This window comes from Channa argus, chromosome 18, assembly GCF_033026475.1.
Source record: "Channa argus isolate prfri chromosome 18, Channa argus male v1.0, whole genome shotgun sequence".
In the NCBI taxonomy this organism is placed as follows: Eukaryota; Metazoa; Chordata; class Actinopteri; order Anabantiformes; family Channidae; genus Channa; species Channa argus.
Genome location: NC_090214.1, coordinates 3,666,713 through 3,685,850, shown reverse-complemented (window position 1 = coordinate 3,685,850; position 19,138 = coordinate 3,666,713). Strand labels below are relative to the sequence as shown.

Genomic DNA, 19,138 nt, shown 5'->3' with positions numbered 1-19,138 from the left:
AGCATATTTCTAAAAATAGTTGAAAAATCTTGCAAACTGAAGCTTTAAATAGTGTCTGTGTATTCAATTTCTGTAGTGTCTGTTTGAAAGGTCAATTCAGGACTATTCAGGGTCAGGTGAAATAGTGCGAAAGGCATTACACGTCTCACTTAAAGATGTTTTGACACATTGTGGTAGTAAAACACAGCTATGATTAAGAATTACGTCAATAATGTTCTGTTATTTCAGCTTCTTATCATACTTGTATTTCAGTTAAGTAATAATTCTTTAAGCAACATCTTTGTTCTGCGACATCAGGCCCTTGAAACTGAATCACACAAATTGTTAGTATCTTTTTTAGTTATACCTGACATCATTCCGCTGTAAAATGTCAAGCACTTGCTTTAAAAATTTCTGACTCAAGCTTAATTTTATCTTTCTGTGCTTATATCAGGTGGTTTTTCGTCGCCTGTGTTTGCAGGCCAATGTAACATACTGTATGAAGTGTAATTGAGCAATTTAACTACGAATCAGTGAATTCGTTAAGCTTCATTCAGCTGATGTCACTGTGCTGCCTGTTAAAGAAGGAAACATTTAGTTATTGTTCCAGGCTGTGGCATTGTCCAGTCCTCCTGACATTTATCTTTACAGATGTGCCTGTTTGGTTAAATGGCTGTGACACGCGGGGGGCTGCTTATAGGCAGGATGGTTTAAAGAGAAAATGGGAAGGCCTGATGACAGAGACAACATAGAGTTTGTGCAGCTGTTTTACCGTGATGGATCTATTATCCAGCCATTACAAGATAAATGATCGATCCCTCCCATGTTCCCCCCTGCACCTTGTGCAAAATTGAAATGAGAACAGAAAGGAGGGGCAAGGGGCGGGGGGTACTATGATTAGGGCCTAGGTGAGACGCCCATTAATTTAAGAGTAAAAGGAGGTAGAGAGTAGAGAGCAGAAGAGGAGCGAGCGCGGGGAGGATAGGCCGACCCCACACCCGGCCATCAATCAAAAAGGCGCACGTTGTCTCTGGCGTGATGACCCAGCACTCTCTGCCTCTCTGGCACCCTAATTAGAATTCATAGCAAAATAGATGCAAGGAAACGGTTTGGGCCCTTCATAATTTTATAGGAAATTTATTGTTATTAGAAGAACCATTTGCTTAGTGTGATTTTTCCATTACTGGCTTGTCACGCAGGGTAGATAATATGGTCGGGGTGGAGAAGGAGGGGGAGGAAGTGTATGAACTCCATAGATTGGGGTGTCAGTTTTGTTGATGGTGCATGTAGTTTACCTTGGAGCTGTGTCTAATGGGGGAAGTTGGTAGAGAATGCACAAAGCCTTGCAGCAGCATCCACATGCTCAGATATTGCAATGCTGGTAATAGCCTCAGAGACAGGAGAGGACTACTGAGAAGGGCAGGTGAATAGAAAGAAATACACACAAATATCCAGTGAATGTGTGTATTCTTATTGAATGCTCCGAGTAGGTTTATCAACAGTAGAATACGTTGGCAGAGAAGCTGAGAAGCCCTGCTGTGCTTTAACATCACCCCAACTATCGCTAGCATTTCTAATGCAAATGAGCTCAAATTGCCTTTAGCTAGTGAATCACATACTATAAATGTACCATTTCACGTCCTATAGGCCTTTTAAGTCCACATCAGTTCACACATTATTCTTTGAGTTAACTGCCCATAGAATGAGAGCAATCTCTGCTATAACAGATTATATTTTTTCTATTAAAAGAACACATTTTCCCCAAAAACCTTATTTATCCTGCTGGAAGTAAAGAACACTCATGGTAGTGTAGAATTGCAAATGTCCACTCACATGCTATAAATTGTGAAAACCAAACATAAAGGCTTGTTTTTATTCTTTATTAGCTGTCAAGAAGATTTCAAAGTTATACCCTCAGTGGCCAGTATATTAGGTACACCTTGATACAGTGAATGTAGTTCTTTAATAAATCCTCCCTTTATAAGTATATTTAATGTTTAAATTGTTGCAGTGTGTATCAAGAACTTTTAGAGCCAAATACCTTTGGTAGTCTTGACACAAACTTGCAGAACAAAACTGGCAGCAGTGCAATGATATTTACTCCTAACAATTTCTGAGCTAGGTTCACCCTACGACCTATCGGGGTAAAAGGAGATTATACTCTTTCCCTAACCTGTGCAGAGCGTGGAAGAAGACTGTGTCTCTTTCTAATGCTAGATTAAGGTGTACACTGTAGTTTTTAGCTTAAGTGGGTTTTATCATTCTGTTGAAGAAATAGTCAAACAAATGTACATCCATCTCTAGTGAATGTTGGCTAAACAACACACTTTTCTGCTTAATGCAGTGCAGATGCATCACAACCTCCAAAACGATCACAAAGGTGAAGTAACACCTTCCTAAAACAAACTTAAACACTTTTAAACCAAAACTGGAGGTTATAATCCTTAACAAAGAGCACATTTACTGCATTAACTGGCAACTGAGGGTACTGTGTATTATACTTGTCCAGTCACTCAATAAGTTCAACGTCATACATCAGTTTGATGCCATAAAATGTATTTGTTTAATTGTGCAGTGGTTCGTTTAGTGCTGTCAGTGATGTGAATGTCAGAAAGGCTAATCATCCCTCTGATTTAAGATTCAGATTTCTCAGAGAATCTACAGACGGTGGCCGTGCATGCACACATTTCATTCACACACATTCACACACAATCAGTGCAGGCTCATGACAATGCTGATGGGTAAATGCACTGGGTTCCCATAGGGCCACCGGGGACCAGAAGGCTTTAATTGAGAAGACCAGATTCTGCTCCCTTTCTCTTCTTCTTCACCTCCGCCTGCCTGTGATAATAGTGTTTGCATATTAATACACCTCCATGTCACTCACTCGATCTCCCAGTCAGTCAGCAGCCAGTTTTGTGGTGGCAGTGGTGGGGGGCCATGCAACAGCCAAATGGGTTTTTTCCTCCTACCAATAAAATATATTAGATTATTGGCTCTCTCAGCTGCTGCTTCCTCCTTGTCCTTCTTTCCCCGTGAATTGAACATAAAATGAGATTTGTACCTGAGAAAATATATAATTTATCGGGTATATGTAATAACCTCTGTCACGTGGCTGTATAAAATAAGTCCGCTTAGACTTGAAACATTTTCTTGCTTGTTGTCCACGAACCACTTGTAAGTGCACTAATAGTACTTGTTTTAACCAGGGTCATAACTGTTAACTTGTTTTTGTGCATTGCAGCTTGTTTAAGATGTAACCTGTTTTCAAAATTGAATCCTAACTTCCATTAACGCGAATCTTAAAGAAACTATATCCCCCATGAGTGACTTTCACCCTTCGTTGTCTTCTGTAGCTGGTGGCCGGCAGTGTGGTAATGGCCTTTGAGGAGGTGTGTCCAGATCGCATTGACTTGATCCACAAGAACTACAGAAAGCTGTGTAACCTTCTGGTCGATGTGGAGGAGTGGGGCCAGGTGGTCATCATCTCCATGTTAACACGATATGCCAGGACGCAGTTCGTCAGTCCCTGGAAGGAGGTGAGCCGCTCGTCATCCTTAGCTCTATAAAAAGGCACTTAAGTGGCTGCAGTTTGAAGTTTATTATTAACCTTTTGTCTCGATGTTGTGGGAGCTCCTAATCATGCAGCTAGAGAAAGGGATGTCTCGGATGTTTTGAATGTTAAATGTTCAAGCTTGTCACCATAAAACACTTAAAAAATGCTGTCTTGTTTGTGCATCTATTGATCTTACAGGCTGTCTGGTGATGTTTTGTAATTTTCTTTTTATAAACAAATCACATTCAAAGTGAAAAACCAACCAGTTGTTCATACTAACAAGAAGTTGTGCATCTCAGAGCTCAGCTGTTGTCCAAAAAACAATTAAAAATGCATCAGTAACTTGCATTTGGTGACCATACCCACAGTGCAATCCCACACACACTGCCCTGCTGCCCCAGCTCAATATCTACTGTCAAACTTATTATTTGCTCTTCGGGTGACATTTAGTAAACGCTACAATACCCAGCTGTTTGTGTTACATTTTATTTACTTATTTATTTTTAGATGAATCACTGTCTGTACATGGTCATTATCTTATTGCACTACTTTTATCCAGAAATGTTTCTGCATAAATGTCTAACTTCTTGAGATTGACGTATAGACTCACTTTACTCTAACAGAGTGGCTAATTTCCCTTTAAGTCAAGAAAGTTTTAGTCCGTTTTAGTTCACTGTAATCAAAAGAAAAACCCAGCACTGTGTCTTCCTTTGGTGGATGGATGTTTGAGGGCACACCTGAGTTTGTTTAAAGCAGTACTTTGATGAATTGTGATTGCCCTGTTGTGTTTCAGGATGCTGTGTTTGATGAGAACAATGAGAAGGCTTTTTATGACTCTGACTCTGAGGAGAAACAAGGCCGCCCGGAGCCCAAGCCTTACATCATGGATCCAGATCACAGACTGCTGCTCAGGAACACTAAACCTCTACTGCAGAGCAGGAATACTGCTGTGAGTTTGCCTGACACCTAAACACAGACGTGTACATGTAATTGTTGTCATTTTGAGTAAACGCATCTGAAATGAAGCTAGTGGAAATTCATTGTTAGTGTTGGAAAGTGTTATATGTGTGTGTTATTGTGTGTTTAGCTCTTTAAGCTGCAGAGAGATAAACAATGTAAATGTATGAATGTGGCTTTTAATCATAATACTTTCTCTTTCTGAGTCACTTCCAAACAATAATGTAATGCATAATGTATTTTCTTAAACAAATACAATGTACACACACGGACACACAACAGAAGACACACACCTACCTGCCATATAGAATCCAAAAGAAAAAAAAAACATAGTGAGTGCAGATCTCCATCACCCAAAAGCCTCAAGGTCTCTGTTGCTGTGTAACAGCGAGAAGAAAAATGCTCCCAAATGAAAATGTTGATTAAAATGTGACACGCCGTGTTTTACTTGTGACAACACAGTGGCTTCCTCCATCTTCATAGCCACCTTAACCCTTTCACTCTGCCTGCAATGATGGACACACACGCTCCTGCTATTAAAAGCACCTCTATAAAATTACCTTTATAGAGTCATGTCATGAGTGCCTTTGTAGAGCCCTAAGAAATGCACATGAAGAAAAGTGTTTTATTTTAAATGGCAATATAATAATATGGGGGTGTAATAATAATAATAAAGCACTCAAAAATGTGAAAGTGCTTCTTGAAATATTGAGTAGCATCAAATCAAGGTAGAGAAACAAAGAGTTAGAGGGTTCAGTAAAGTGGTTTAAAATTAAGACAAACAATAAAAAGCCAGAGAAACTGACATTATCTAAAAGCAATTCTAAGCAGATGCAGTAAGCTATCTGAACACATCTAATATTATACTTTGTTGGTGTGTCTTTAGGTTGTGATGTCAGTTGCTCAGCTCTACTGGCATCTGGCCCCTAAACATGAAGTCAGCCTTGTCACCAAGTCATTGGTTCGACTACTAAGGAGCCACAGGTAATTTAAATATAGATATAGTGAATATATTGGACATATTTACAATGTGCTTGTGACGCTGATCTCACTGTATCTTTGTGTTTATATATTGAGGTCTGAATGTTCTGATATGTTCTTTTATTTGCACAGAGAGGTTCAGTACGTTGTGCTTCAGAACATTGCTACAATGTCTATTCAGAGAAAGGTGAGGCTGCTCGAGGACAGCAGAACAAATAACGCTGTTTTATACGGATGCAAGTTGACTAATAACATCTGTTTCCTCCATATAGGGGATGTTTGAGCCATTCATGAAGAGTTTCTATGTCAGATCCACAGATCCCACACACATCAAAACACTGAAGGTAACACCCACTTTATTTTTTATTTATACCAAAAGTAGAATGGTAGTTTTGGAATAAAATTTATTGCCATCACTGCATATCAACAGAAAAAAGAAATGCCTCTGGAAACACAATGCACGATGCTGGAGTTCAGTTAAACAAACGCAGACAGAGTAAAGTTAAGAGTATGAATTTTTGTCCTGCTTTTGTCTGTAAAAGCAACACCAAGCAAACATGCATTTTTCCTACAAACTAATTTCCAAACGTGATTTCAGACACTCAAAAAAAAAAATCTGCCTTCTACTTTTTGTGCAGTTGGAGATCCTGACCAATCTCGCCAACGAAGCCAACATCTCCACTATTCTGAGGGAATTTCAGGTTTGTGTTTCCGAGCAGTAGTTGATATTACCAGTCGAGGATTGTTTTGTATTTATCTTTTTAAACGTTTTAAACTTTGGGGTATTGCAATTTCACTAATCTCTTTTTTCAGACCTATGTGAAGAGTCAGGACAAGACGTTTGCGGCAGCCACTATTCAGGCCATCGGACGGTGTGCCACTAACATTTCTGAGGTGACAGACACTTGTCTCAACGGGCTGGTGCTGCTCCTTTCAAACAGAGATGGTAAAACTCCCTCTTGGAGTCCTCATATTTGCGGTCGCGCTAGGTCGATGGTAGCTATGCAGTTTTTGCCTTTTTGTGTGGTGAGACCTGGTTGTTTTTGTGTGCGCAGAGACCGTGGTAGCTGAGAGTGTGGTAGTGATCAAGAAGTTGCTGCAGACTCAGCCCACCCAGCACAGCGAGATAATCAAACATATGGCCAGACTCTTCGACAACATTACAGTAAGGATCATCAGTGTGTTTTGTGCGGATGATCAGACTGTATTTGTCCACCATGACCGTTACTTCAAGAACGTTATACATGTCTTGTGCCCTTTTCTATTGCCCCCCCCTGAATTTTAGGTGCCCATGGCTCGAGCCAGCATCCTGTGGCTGATGGGAGAGTACTGCGAGAGGGTGCCGAAGATTGCACCTGATGTTCTCCGCAAGATGGCAAAGACGTTCACAGCAGAGGAGGACATTGTCAAGCTGCAAACCGTCAACTTAGCAGCCAAACTCTACCTGACCAACTCTAAACAGGTAATGTATAAAACTCCAGCGTCAAGACACTTTTGTCGTGTTTACCTGAGTGTAAGGCAAATGCGCTGCTGCTCATTCAGACTACTGTAATCTAAATGTGCCTAAAGCTTTGTCTAGGTGTAATTAAACACTTGTGTGACTTGGAGCTACATGGCCCAGTTTAGATATAGAGCTGTGAATGAGACAGCTTAAATGTAATGGTGCATCTCCTAATGCTCCTTGGTGTCCATAGACCCATTTCATTAGATCGGGTGATTCTGGCCCACGAGCCTAGACATTGTCTCCTCAAACGAGCACATCATTAAATCTCCTGCTGTTTGTAATGTGTAGGGAAGGTTAGAAAACGAGAGACCCAGAGACACAGACAATGCTGGAATGGATTTGGTTTTTAATTCGCTCTCAGTAAGTTTAGTTTTTTCTTTTGCCTCAGTGCATGTGCTGTTTCTGTGTTTTTGGAACAGAGGAGAGGTTTTTTTTTTAATTATCCAGTTCATATTATAGTTCAAATTTCTTACAGAAAGAAAATATGGGTATGATAAAAGGGGTAAAGGAGATTACTTGTTAAGAATCAGTCGATGCCAGTCACATCACTTCTTTGCTCGGTTCAGTTGATTGTACGTAGAGTTAGTGACTATATACTGATTGATTTTAAAGGAATAATTTGTCATTTTAGGAAATTTGTGGTTTATATTTTCGTGTCAGGTGGCAGCTACCTCAGAATAACGTGAAGCGTAGAAGAAGGGGGAAATGGCTAGCCAGTGCTGTACTGTGAGTCCGTTAGGTACAGTAGGTCAGCATCTCTCCACAATAAGATCAAGTATGGAGCATATCTCTACTCAATGAAACTTGAGAAAACCTAAATACTGTAACTGTGTAAAACCAACAAGTTGTAGTTTAGAGAACTTGTGTGTTGTTGACATGGTGCATTGACTTGAGTGCTATCGACCCAATGATCTAACTCTTGTCAAAAAAAACCCCAAAACAATGGCATTTTTCATAAACAACTTTATGGTAAACATCCACTTTTTTGCCTCACTTGGGGTTTCATTGGTCTCCGTGTGTCCTCCAGTCCAAGCTGCTGACCCAGTATATTCTGAACCTCGGCAAATATGACCAGAACTATGATATCAGAGACCGGACGCGCTTCATAAGACAGCTGATAGTGCCCAACGAAAAGAGTGGGGCCCTCAACAAGTACGCGCGACGCATCTTACTGGCCCCCAAGCCAGCTCCAGTCCTTGAGTCAACCTTCAAAGGTAATTCACACATTTATAAAATCAAATATTATCATATTTTGAAACCTAATAAATCTTCCAAATAGGATGAACATTTAAGATTAAACAAAATTTCTCTCCTGTGACTGACACTTCATCAGTAAATCACTGAAAACACATTAGCGGGACCTTTTTATTTCACATATTGTCGCTCTATCTGCAGTAGTATGCAAAGTTGATTTAGGCAGTGGTTTTATTATTCTGGTGTGTCTGTCTCTCTGAAGGGCAGTTAGGTCAGATCCCTTTACCTTGGACTAATGAGATGGGTAAATTATTGAGCTAATGGTAACCTTTTGCAGACAGAGAGGGGGGAAAAAAACTCTCCCTTATTTGGCTGTCTCCTCTCTTTTTATCACTCCTTGACAAAAGGGACAAAAAAAAAAAACCCTCCTTCGACATTAGAATTCAGAGGTGGTTCAAACCTGCTAGATGTTTATGGAATGCGTCAACAGCCTCTGTCATTCTTAATGAGTAAATTCTTTTCCTTCTCTATTTTGTTAACAAAGCACCGTTTTTAGAGCATCCCTCCCAAGGCAAAGACACCGATTATCTTCCTCTTAGCTCTTAGTGCTCTCAAACACAGAGCTGATACTAAATGCATGTGTGTGATGGAGGTAAGGATGCCTGGATCTTAAATCAAAGGCCTCTAAATCTTTGCACTGACGTTTAAGTGACGCAAAGTGAGGTTACTGTCATCCCAAATTTCATTATCATCTTTCTTTTATATTATATGAATTTGATATTTCTTCCCCCTTTTTCACTAATTTCACCTTCTCAGCCCACTTTATTCAGTTTTGTTCTCTTCTTTCAGATCGAGACCGTTACCAGCTGGGCACTCTCTCCCACAGCATCAATAGTAAAGCTACTGGATACCACGAGCTCTCGGACTGGCCTGCTGTTGCTCCAGACCCTTCTGTGAGGAATGTGGAGGTTATTGAGCCAGTAAGCAACTTTTTATTTTAGGCATTGTCTACATTAAGAAGAATAACCTAAGGGACCAATTGCCAAGTTTTAAAGGACAAATTTGGGAATTTATTCATCCCTCTACGCACACTTTTGTATTTTACTAGCTTCCTGAATTATTACTTTACCATTGTTGCATGATTAACTATATGCAAAGCTGAGTTTACTTTAAATGTTCTGTTATAAGTTTAGATTAGGTCAGAACACAAGCGGTTGTATCAACAAACCTTAATTTAGACTAGTTTTAAGTATAATGAAGATTTAACAGAAAATATCACTTAAAAGAAATGCTGGCAAAAACGGAATAGATAACTTTGGTCTTTCTTTAAAAAAAACTAATTGAATCCATCTTTCTAAAGTGATTGAGAGATGTAAAGAGTGAATATCCAGTATTTCTAAATTTATTTAACCTCACTTTCCTCTGTCCTGTCTGTGTAGGTGAAAGAGTGGCCACAATCACTTGGGAAGGCCAAACAATCCAAGTCTGATGACAAATTCTATTCAGATGATGAAGATGAGAAAGAAGAGGAAGGATCTGACAGTGGCAGTGAAGACAGCAGTAACAGCAGCAGCAGCAGCAGCAATAGTAGTAGTAAAGGTTTGTTGCTGCTTGTGTTGTAAGAATATCTGTTTGTGTCTAACATGTTTTTATTTTTTTGAATGTGTTAGTGTTTTTCAAGATATAAGCCTGGTGGATTTAGCGACACCCGCGCTTACAGGTGCTGGCAAAAAGTACTGTTTGGTAACACTCAGTGAGCATCTACTTTATCAGAAGTACAGCATTAAGTAGAAGTGGTTTATGTGTTTACAGATTTTATGTCTCTGTAATTTCTGTCACGCCACAATCTGCACATGGTGTGTCTCTACACGTCCCAACATAGTTAATGTAAAAGCTCAGTGTGGCTGCTTCTTTATTGTCCACTGCTGCCTTCAATATTAAAATATTTCAGGATGAAAATGTATTTAATTATACTGAGCATGCACATTATTAGCAACAGGGTTTGATTTATGAAGAACATAAAAAGATGTGTCTTTAATTAATCTGTTTTGTTTAATATGTAAAAAAAAATGTCTGTGCAGAATCAGCTAGTGAGAGTGAGGAGGAAAGCAGTGAAGAGTCGGAGGACATTTCCAGTGATTCTGGAAAGAGTTCAAGTGGCTCTGAAAAGAGCTCAAGTGAACCTGAATCACAGCAACAAAAGAAGAAGAAGAAGAAGAAGACCAAGAAGATGCCACGGAAGAAGAACAAGCAAACTACTTCTGACAGGTACAGTTACATCCCCCCAGTGTGTCAGACTCTGGAAGCATCATTTTTCTTCCCTGTGAATTTGCTGTGTCCAGATGTCACCTGTTTCTTTCTTTGTCGCTTAGCTAATTAGACAGGTGTGTGTTTACGTCAAGTAGCAGAGTCGCAGGCAACAACAAAAGTGATCAGAGCGTTGATGCATCAATGAGCTTAACATCCATCTGTTCAGAGATTCAGCCATTTTTACAGTCTGTATGACAGTCCACCTGCTGGCACGATGCCTCCTTCTGCTCAGTTTGACCTGTTCTTACCTCAACACAGGAACATTATCACTTCATCACGTTAGAACCTGTATCCCAGGAAACCGCCTAAAACTAAAAAAAAAAAACAGTGGATTCAAGCACCTTCAGCTTGGAGAAACCAAGTTTTGCTTAGTTGCTTAAGTAACTCACACCTTTAAGAAAACAAGTGAGATTTTCCAGATTAAAATCCACTGGCTGGCTGTGGCCTTTCTGGGTGCAGTTTGCATGTTCTCCCCATAATTTGCATGGGTTTCCTTCAGCTACTCCCTTTTCGTCCCGCAGGAAAACGGAAATCAAAAGGCAAACATTTTAAGTTAATTTATCACTCTGTATTGACTGTAGGTGTGAAAACGAACGTGAGTGATTGTCTGTATGTGGATGTGCTGGCCCTTAAAAAGACTGGTGACCCCTTCAGGGTGTACTGTACCCGACCTCTTGCCTAGTGACAGCTGGGATAGGCTCCAGCCCCCAGCACTCTGTATACTGAAGGATAAGCAGTTAAAGTTACAGCCTTAGAAATAAAAATAATTATATATTTTTTACTAACACATCAACACAAATCAGTGTTGATTAAACAGGTGATTAAAAAAGGCACCAAATAGAAATTTATAAAATGAAAGATTTTTAGCCAGCAGGGAATAGAACTGAAAATACCAAATGCTATACTGCATCTTTTCGAAGGCTACAGTTTGGTCATCAGATTCCTGGGCCAAATGTTCTCTGTCCTCCAGATTTGATGTAAACTCAGGTTTACATCAAGATAGGTTTACAATAGGTGTGAGCAATACACACCTATTATAGTGTACTGTATATACACTGCCTCTCTCCCCTGTCTGTCACACACACTCAGGCTGGCATAGCTGCTGGAATACCGTTAGTGTGAGTTCCATTAACAAGCTAATCAAGGAGAATTTTCCTCCTGCAGCGTAACCCACATTTACATGGCTAATGGATAATGACTTTTGATTGGCCATTTAGCAGCCTGGTGTTACCAATGAATGAGATTTGAGTCATTACTGCTGAATATGCTCACGCGCACGCTCTTACACAGTGGCAAATTTAGTTTCTTATGCACTCTACTTCATTTGCTCATGGACACACAAACTCACACAGAATGTACCTGATTTTGCTGTGTGACAGGCCGCTGACTGACCCTGTTCTCTCCATTAGAGAGTATAATTAGAGCAACTCACCCCAGTGCTCAAACACACACAAACACACGCACACATATACACACGGTAATTAGAGCAGCTCACCCCAGTGCTTCCACAACAAACACAGCATAATGCCCTCATTATGGCCCAGTCATTTCAGGCAGGGCCTAATCAGGCCCACAGTGATTTATATCACTTTTTCCTGTTCGCAACAAATGAAATCTGTAGGCCAAATTAATACTGGCTTTTCATCATCGCCCAAGTTAAAAAGCCAGTTACCGTCACAATTCCCCCATTAATTTAACGGCTGAAAATCCCAGGCAGGCGGAGTAAACACTCATTATCAGGACAAATTGAAGAGGGACAGAGCAAGTGGAAGAGAGAGGAGAAAGATGGAAAAAAATCTTTTTGAGTGAATATACCATTGAATTAACTTCACAAATAAAAACAGATTGATCTCTGTTGTTCTGACTGGGCCGAGCTCCAGCTTTCAGCTTGATTGGAAAAGAAAAACACCAACAACAAGTTTGCTTTGCTTGGCGGTCTCTCTAATATTCTTACAAATTATATACATGAAGCCGTATGTGTTTGATGTACAACCCCAATTCCCAAAAAGTTGGGGAGATGTGTAAGAAGCAAATAAAAACAGAATGCAATGATTTGCAGATTTCATCAACCCAATTTACCATTTCATGGATAAATTTGGCTCATTTTGAATTTTATGGCAACAACACAGATCTTCCCAACTATTTTTTGCTATTTGGGGTTGTAAATAAAGTGTCATTTTAAGCGCTGAAGAAAATAAATGGTGTACTGTTGTTTTATACATATATCCCGTTACTTGTATTGATCCAATGTCTGAGGCCTTTTTGTGCTGCTCTGTGCGTTTCAGTGACTCAGATGAAAATGGTAACGCACCTGTGGCCCGGGCAAGCAGCTCTTCAGCTGAGAGCTCCTCCGGCTCAGAGACGGACTCTGAGGGAGAATCTGATTCAGAACCCCCAACAGTACAGAAGAAGAAGAGCATCATAAAGTCCAAACCCAAGGTGACATGATTATCTAGTTTGCTGTGGGAAGCTGACTTTTTTTGCGTCTAGGATGAACTCGCTTTTATGTTGGGTTTTTTATTATTTTTTAAATGTATTTTTATTTTTTAAGGGGGGAAGTGTTCTCAACAACATAATACCATCTCTAGCGAGGCTTTGCATGCGAGGGAAAACCTTAAATATAGTGCTCTTGTTAAAACGTCACTGCTGTACAAATTTTTTTTTTCCCCCGTCAACTCTTGCAGATATTAGTGTGTTAATGTCACAAGTTATTTGAGTGCTTTTGTGTTTTTAGCTGATCTTAGTGTTGCTGTTTGATGGCTAAATGTCAGCAGGTCTGATCAGCTTTCGAGCCCAACATTAAACACTCTGCACGTCTACAGAGAAATACAACACTATGGAAGAAAATCAGTGTTTGGCTGCAGCCTAGTACACCCAAGTAGGACATACAGTATGACGTCATCTTTATTCAAATTCAGTTAGGTGAGAGAGATTCGAAAAACTCTAAAGTAAATGTTATGTTCTAAAACAACAAAATTGAAAACAGTTGATTTGTATGATTTTTGTTGTAATCCAGCAGCTCTTTCTAACCAATGGGTGGGGAAAAAAATTACCAGCTGGTACTAAAAATAAAACATGATCAAAACCAAATTGTCTGTGGTTTCATAAAACTCTTGATCTGGCCGCTTCTTTGTTCAACTCTGTCTGTGTATTAGCACCATTTTCTCTATGGGAGTTTTTGTCACACAGGTGCATGTGCAGTGGGAGCTTTGAAATTACATTTAAGACTGTGGGATGTAATTTTGCTTCCAATGTTGCCCCAGTTTCAGCTCTCACCATCTTTTTCTTATGCTCATCATATTATTTCTCTGCACTATGAAATTCTCATTTCATACACTTTGTCACTTGGGCATGGCCTATGAATTATGCATTTCTATCAGTCTCTTTCCATACACCCCTTTCTCTCTCTTGTTCTTTCAGACCTCCATTTACTAACAAGGTTTCCGTCTCTATTACCACCGCCGAGCGTCAATCAGAAGATCTGATAAGATATGGCCTCTAACTTTATTGTTCCTTTTCACTCTCATTCTTCACTCCCCTGTCTGTCCTGACATTTTTTCCCCCCCATCTGCTCAGTCTGCAGTATGCAGAGTGGAATTTTATGGCTCTTTATGGGATGTGAACGGAGCCTCGGTTGGCTAGGAGGGTGTGGCGAGAGTGTGATAAAAGCGCTCGTACGTTTAAATGTGTTTTTATTGGACCTGTTGTGGTGCGAGCTAGAGGCGTGTGTTGTAATTCCCACAAGTCAACACCTGACAAAGCCGACTTAGATGCACGAGGTGGCATGTATCGGTTCTGACACGACACTGAGCATGACTGGGCGTTGGAAATTCCAGACATGTAACATATAAATGAAGAGTATCTGTTTCTGGGATGAACGTGCTATGTCTGGTAAGACACTGGCAGCAGAATTGAAACATTTCACCCTCTGAAAAGCATAACACAAAATTTCACTAGTTTTATGTTGTCATTTCTCTGCCTGGTCTGCCTAGTTCATCATGGGGTTCGGTTCCTTTTTGTTTTTCAGCTGGAAATGAAGTCCAACAAAGAAGTTTCTTTACTGGATCTGGATGACTGTGAGTTTATTTGCACTTTCCCACTGTACACCACTACTTTCCAAAGTAAATGAGAGGTTACACGCTTTTGACTTTTTCAAGTTCTTTTTTTTTGTTTGTTTTTTTTTACTGCTGATGGAGACCTTTTCCTAAAGATATGATTAGTCCAGTAGCAAGTGAATCTTCTTCATCCTTTTCTCTTGCAAAACATACAACGCAAGAATGTATAAAACCTGCATTTGTGTCTTTAAGTAATAGACACTAAAACAATCTTTGTCCACCCATTAAACCAAAAACAATCAACTAATACATGTATAATGTGAAAAAGGTGGCTCAGTGTTAGAGCATTGGGTTGGGATGCAGAAGCCCTCGGGTTCGAATCCCACCCCCCAAGGTGTGGGGGGGCCTGGACATATTTTGTCCAGGCTCGGGACAAAATGGGAGGGTTGCGGCAGAAAGGGCATCCGGCCTTAAAAAAAGTTCATGCCACTGTGGCGACCCCCGAAGGGACAAGCCGAAAGCCATTGATTATAGAATGTGAAATGGGTCACGCAAAGACTAATGACTCACCTCTGCATTTTTAGTCTTCTATTATGTTTTGTTGTTTTGCGGGTTGTGTTGAAACAAAGGCTCAGAGAGATAATCTGGCAACAAAATTTAAAATTGCTTTCATATGGAGTTTAAAACTCTTTGTACTTGTCTTCGTGGTTTTGCACTGGCCTACTTGTCTGACATACTTCCAGGGTATGACCCCGTCTCTTCTCCAAGATCCTCTGACTCCAGTCTTTCAGTCGCTCCAAAGTACAGGACAAACATTTGGGAAGGCAGCTTTTGGGGTTTGTGCTTGGAAATCAGAATAAAAGAATTGGAAATCAGAATGAAACAAAGCCTCGACGTCTTTAAAAGCCAACATAAATTCCAGCGTTTTAGCCTCGCTTTAGATTAAAATTTTTAACTAGAAATATTTTTATCTAAATTAAATTTCTTATATTGTGTTCTTTTTCATTTTATGTTGATCTATTATTTTTAAGCCCTTTGACTGCATTAGTCTTACACTGCTGAGCCTTGTTGTCCACTTTGTTTCTGTTCAGTAGTGACTTTAAGAAACGTGTCTATTTTGAGTTTCTCGTTTCTGTTTGTCCTTTAGTTACTCCTGCACCTACAAGTGCACCAAAGTCTACGCTCCTCTCCTCAAGCCTGCTGTCTGACCTCGAAGGCCTGTCTCTCTCTAATGTCTCCTCCACCATGCAGGTTAGTATACTTGTACGTGTGTCTACATTACAGGCAAACAGGATGGCGTTTCCTCATCAGTGTATGTGCTGCGAGTCAATCGCTACTATATCTATGTCTGACGGAACAGCAGAGCAGCATACGAGATGGTAAAATGAGCCTCTCTCCCTTGTGATACATTTCTACCCCAGACACCAACTATTGACCTTTTCTGCGTTCTTATATTCATAGCCAGTCAGGATGGTACAATTGCACTCCTTGTTTCCTGTATCTCTTATAGTCTGTCTTTCTCAGCCCGCCTGTCTTTTGCTCTTCCACACCCTTGAACTCTATTTCTGTGTCTCATCTATGAGTCCGTTCACGCTCGTCTTTCCCCCCCTCTCTCACTCTCTTATCTCTCTCCTCCTCTCTGTCACCTTCCATCTCTCTCTGTCAGATGTTGCGTCCCTTGTGTCTCCTTGTTGTGTATATCTGATGGTTGACCTTTCCTAGTGTGACGGCTCCTTTCTCTCCTCAGTGTTTGAGCGGCTCTACACGTTTGGTGTATTTTGTATCTTGTCTCGTCTTCCCCCGGGAGGAAAATGTCCAGACCATTTTTTCTGCTGTTGCTGTATCTATTTTGTCTTTCCGAAGCAGGTCTGTGGTAACCCTGCTGCTCATTGCTGTTAAATTCTTTAATCGGGCCATACAGGTGTTATTTATTTTTATTTTTGAATTTACCTGAAGGTGATCACTGAAATCTAAAAAAAAAAAAAAAAAACAACTCATTGAATTAAAATTTCAGAAAACTTTTAGCCCTAAGATTACTTGTTTTTGTAAGCCAATGATTTTCCATTTTTAAGAATTTATGATATTTTCTCATCCATAATTAATGTCAGCCTAAACTCATTCCAGATTGACATTGTGTCGTAAGAATCTGGACTTGACTACATGAAGCTGTATTTATAACAAACCTGTTTCATAAGTTTCATATTAAGGTTGTACCTCTTAATCTTTCGATAATATCGCAACTCCCAATATTCTGTTGTTGTTAATGCTTCATTCATCCTCAAACTCACTTTAAATCAAAAAAATCAATTTTTTGACTTTTAGTTTGTTGATCATTTTATTTTTGTAGCTCGGCAACAATAACACAACAAGGTTATAACTGGAGAAAACATATTTACAGAATAATTAAAAGAAATAGTATTACAGTTAGATAAATACATTGATAGTTTAACATTTTGTGAATGTGCTTCTTTGGTTTCCTGCTAAAAATATGAATGCAAGATTGGCTCTTACCTCTGTCAATTAAGTATAAGGTAGGCAATTACCATAGCTTAGCCTTAAAGCTAAGCTTCCTGGGTTTGAAGTTAGTTTCCAAACCTAGAATTTCAAATCAAAATATTCTTGCCTGACGTATTTTACATTTACGGTCTAAATAAATGTAAAAAAATAAATGAGTGTAGGGTCACACTCAAACTCATTAACTTAAGAGTTAAATTTAAAGATACCAAAATAATCCAATTAAAAAAAAACGTGCAGAACATTGGTAGCCACATTCTTACAGTGGATGCCACAACCACAATGTTCCTGGTTCGGTTGCGACCGCAATCTTCCTTCATTTCCTGTCTGCCTCTACACAACTCCCCTCCGATAAAAGGCTAGAATGGAAAAAAAAATGGAAAACTCTAACTTTGCACTCACATGCACAGTCTCCACAACCTCAACTAGTACAGCTGCTTAAAATGACATTACATTTCTTTTTCAGATGCAGTTCATTCTCACTATCATGGAGTTGGATTGGCTTTGATGAAGTTAGACAAACTGAAAAATAACTTGGCCTGTAATAGGTGAATGCATTTTAGCACTGGCCCAGCTCTAGTGTTGTACCTACCTTTGTTACTCTGTATTCTGAGTCGGCCTGTCAGTCCCACCGCCTGTCAGTCAGTATGATTGACAACTGCTCACAGGCCAGCATTTATGCAGCGTGTGTCTTGTTAGTCACTCTCTCCTCCTCAGGTGAAGGCCAGGGAGTAATAGAGAATAGAAATGCAGATTAGAACAGGGAACTTTTTGCACATCAACACCTGATTTAGAGTCAATTCTATGCATAAATACATGATGGGCATCAGGATTCATAGACATGGGTAAATAACCTCACCTTTATTCACACGTGCCCCTCCCCATGCAGTCGCACTTCCATATCAGCTCTCTCCCTTACACACATACATTCTCACACACACACACTGGCCCCTGTGTCATTTCTATTTCTCAGCAATCTGCCGACAGAGGCAGCGAGTCTGTCTCAGATGAGCGCTCGGGCCCTTTTAGAGAATTACTGCATGGTTATCAAAGGCATTTAGATTAACCCTGGTCACTGTCTTTGACCCACCTCCTCTTTTGTCTCCTCCTCCTCTCCCCAGTTTCTGCATGCTACCGCTCTCTCTAATAACATTTTGACATTAGGATCTCTCACAAATTCCTCTTAAATCCCCCACCCTCTCCACCCTATCCCAAACCTCTTCCGACTGCTGTCTGTGTGTGCGGCGGGGCGGCTGAGGCTCATAACTTTTCATTCATAATTAGCAGCCAGCGAATGGGGCTGCGTTAGGGGGAAATTGAACTGTCAGTGGCAGGGCACAGGGCATTTGACCCCATCACGCCCAGAGGGGGCCATCATAATTTGTTCATTTGGTGTCCATCAGGCGGGCGCCACCCTCCCCCCGCTATGTCTCTCGCCTCCCTCCTCACCTCTCTGACCTCCTCGTAGCGGGCGCTCTGGGTTCACGTCTAATTACGAATCAGCAGAAGGACCCCGAGTGCCACGAATATAGCAGCCCCTGGCCTCCAAACCTCCCGCTGCCACTCAAACTGCAGAGATTGCTTCTTAAATAGGAATAAATGCCCACATGAAAATAGCTAGTCACTGTTAGGGCCTACGGAGCCAATGGGTAGCCTGGGAAATGTATGTGTATTAATGCTGCCCTCACAGCATTTATTTTAATATTAACTGGTTTTAGTAACTATGTGGGTGCATGTTCTTTTCTATCCTTTTATTCTTGTGTATGGGAATTGTATCCTGGGAAGCAACAACTGAGACAACAACTTTGTTTTTTTTTGTTTTTTTGAGTTTGAGACCTTTATAGAATGTAGAAATATCACATTCATGCTATCATAAACAAATTGCTGAGACATTGTGCAGCTATGTTGTTCTAGCAGTGGAAAAACTATTAAGACAGAGTATTTTAAAATACATTATATGTATTTTAGATTATTTCTGGTGTATTAACATGCATTTGATTATTAGCTGATCTGGGTGTATCTACCTTTTATTAGATTCTGTGATCCTATTATATTACTGTAACAAGAAGTATGTCACTTTTTAAAAGT

General features: G+C 40.1%; 1 protein-coding gene across 3 annotated transcripts in view; it reads left to right on the top strand.

The window, feature by feature from the left end:
* Window positions 1–19,138, top strand: part of ap3b1a (adaptor related protein complex 3 subunit beta 1a) — a 51,011-nt gene that overhangs the window by 13,025 nt on the left and 18,848 nt on the right. For all 3 annotated transcript variants that reach the window (XM_067485038.1, XM_067485037.1, XM_067485039.1), the window contains exons 7-22: window positions 3,336–3,518; window positions 4,329–4,484; window positions 5,379–5,476; window positions 5,606–5,660; window positions 5,746–5,817; window positions 6,112–6,174; window positions 6,287–6,419; window positions 6,529–6,638; window positions 6,759–6,935; window positions 8,005–8,191; window positions 9,021–9,151; window positions 9,611–9,770; window positions 10,253–10,439; window positions 12,767–12,920; window positions 14,509–14,557; window positions 15,684–15,787. In XM_067485038.1, coding sequence (XP_067341139.1) covers window positions 3,336–3,518; window positions 4,329–4,484; window positions 5,379–5,476; window positions 5,606–5,660; window positions 5,746–5,817; window positions 6,112–6,174; window positions 6,287–6,419; window positions 6,529–6,638; window positions 6,759–6,935; window positions 8,005–8,191; window positions 9,021–9,151; window positions 9,611–9,770; window positions 10,253–10,439; window positions 12,767–12,920; window positions 14,509–14,557; window positions 15,684–15,787 — 2,019 coding nt within the window. The remainder of the gene's footprint in view (window positions 1–3,335; window positions 3,519–4,328; window positions 4,485–5,378; window positions 5,477–5,605; window positions 5,661–5,745; window positions 5,818–6,111; window positions 6,175–6,286; window positions 6,420–6,528; window positions 6,639–6,758; window positions 6,936–8,004; window positions 8,192–9,020; window positions 9,152–9,610; window positions 9,771–10,252; window positions 10,440–12,766; window positions 12,921–14,508; window positions 14,558–15,683; window positions 15,788–19,138) is intronic.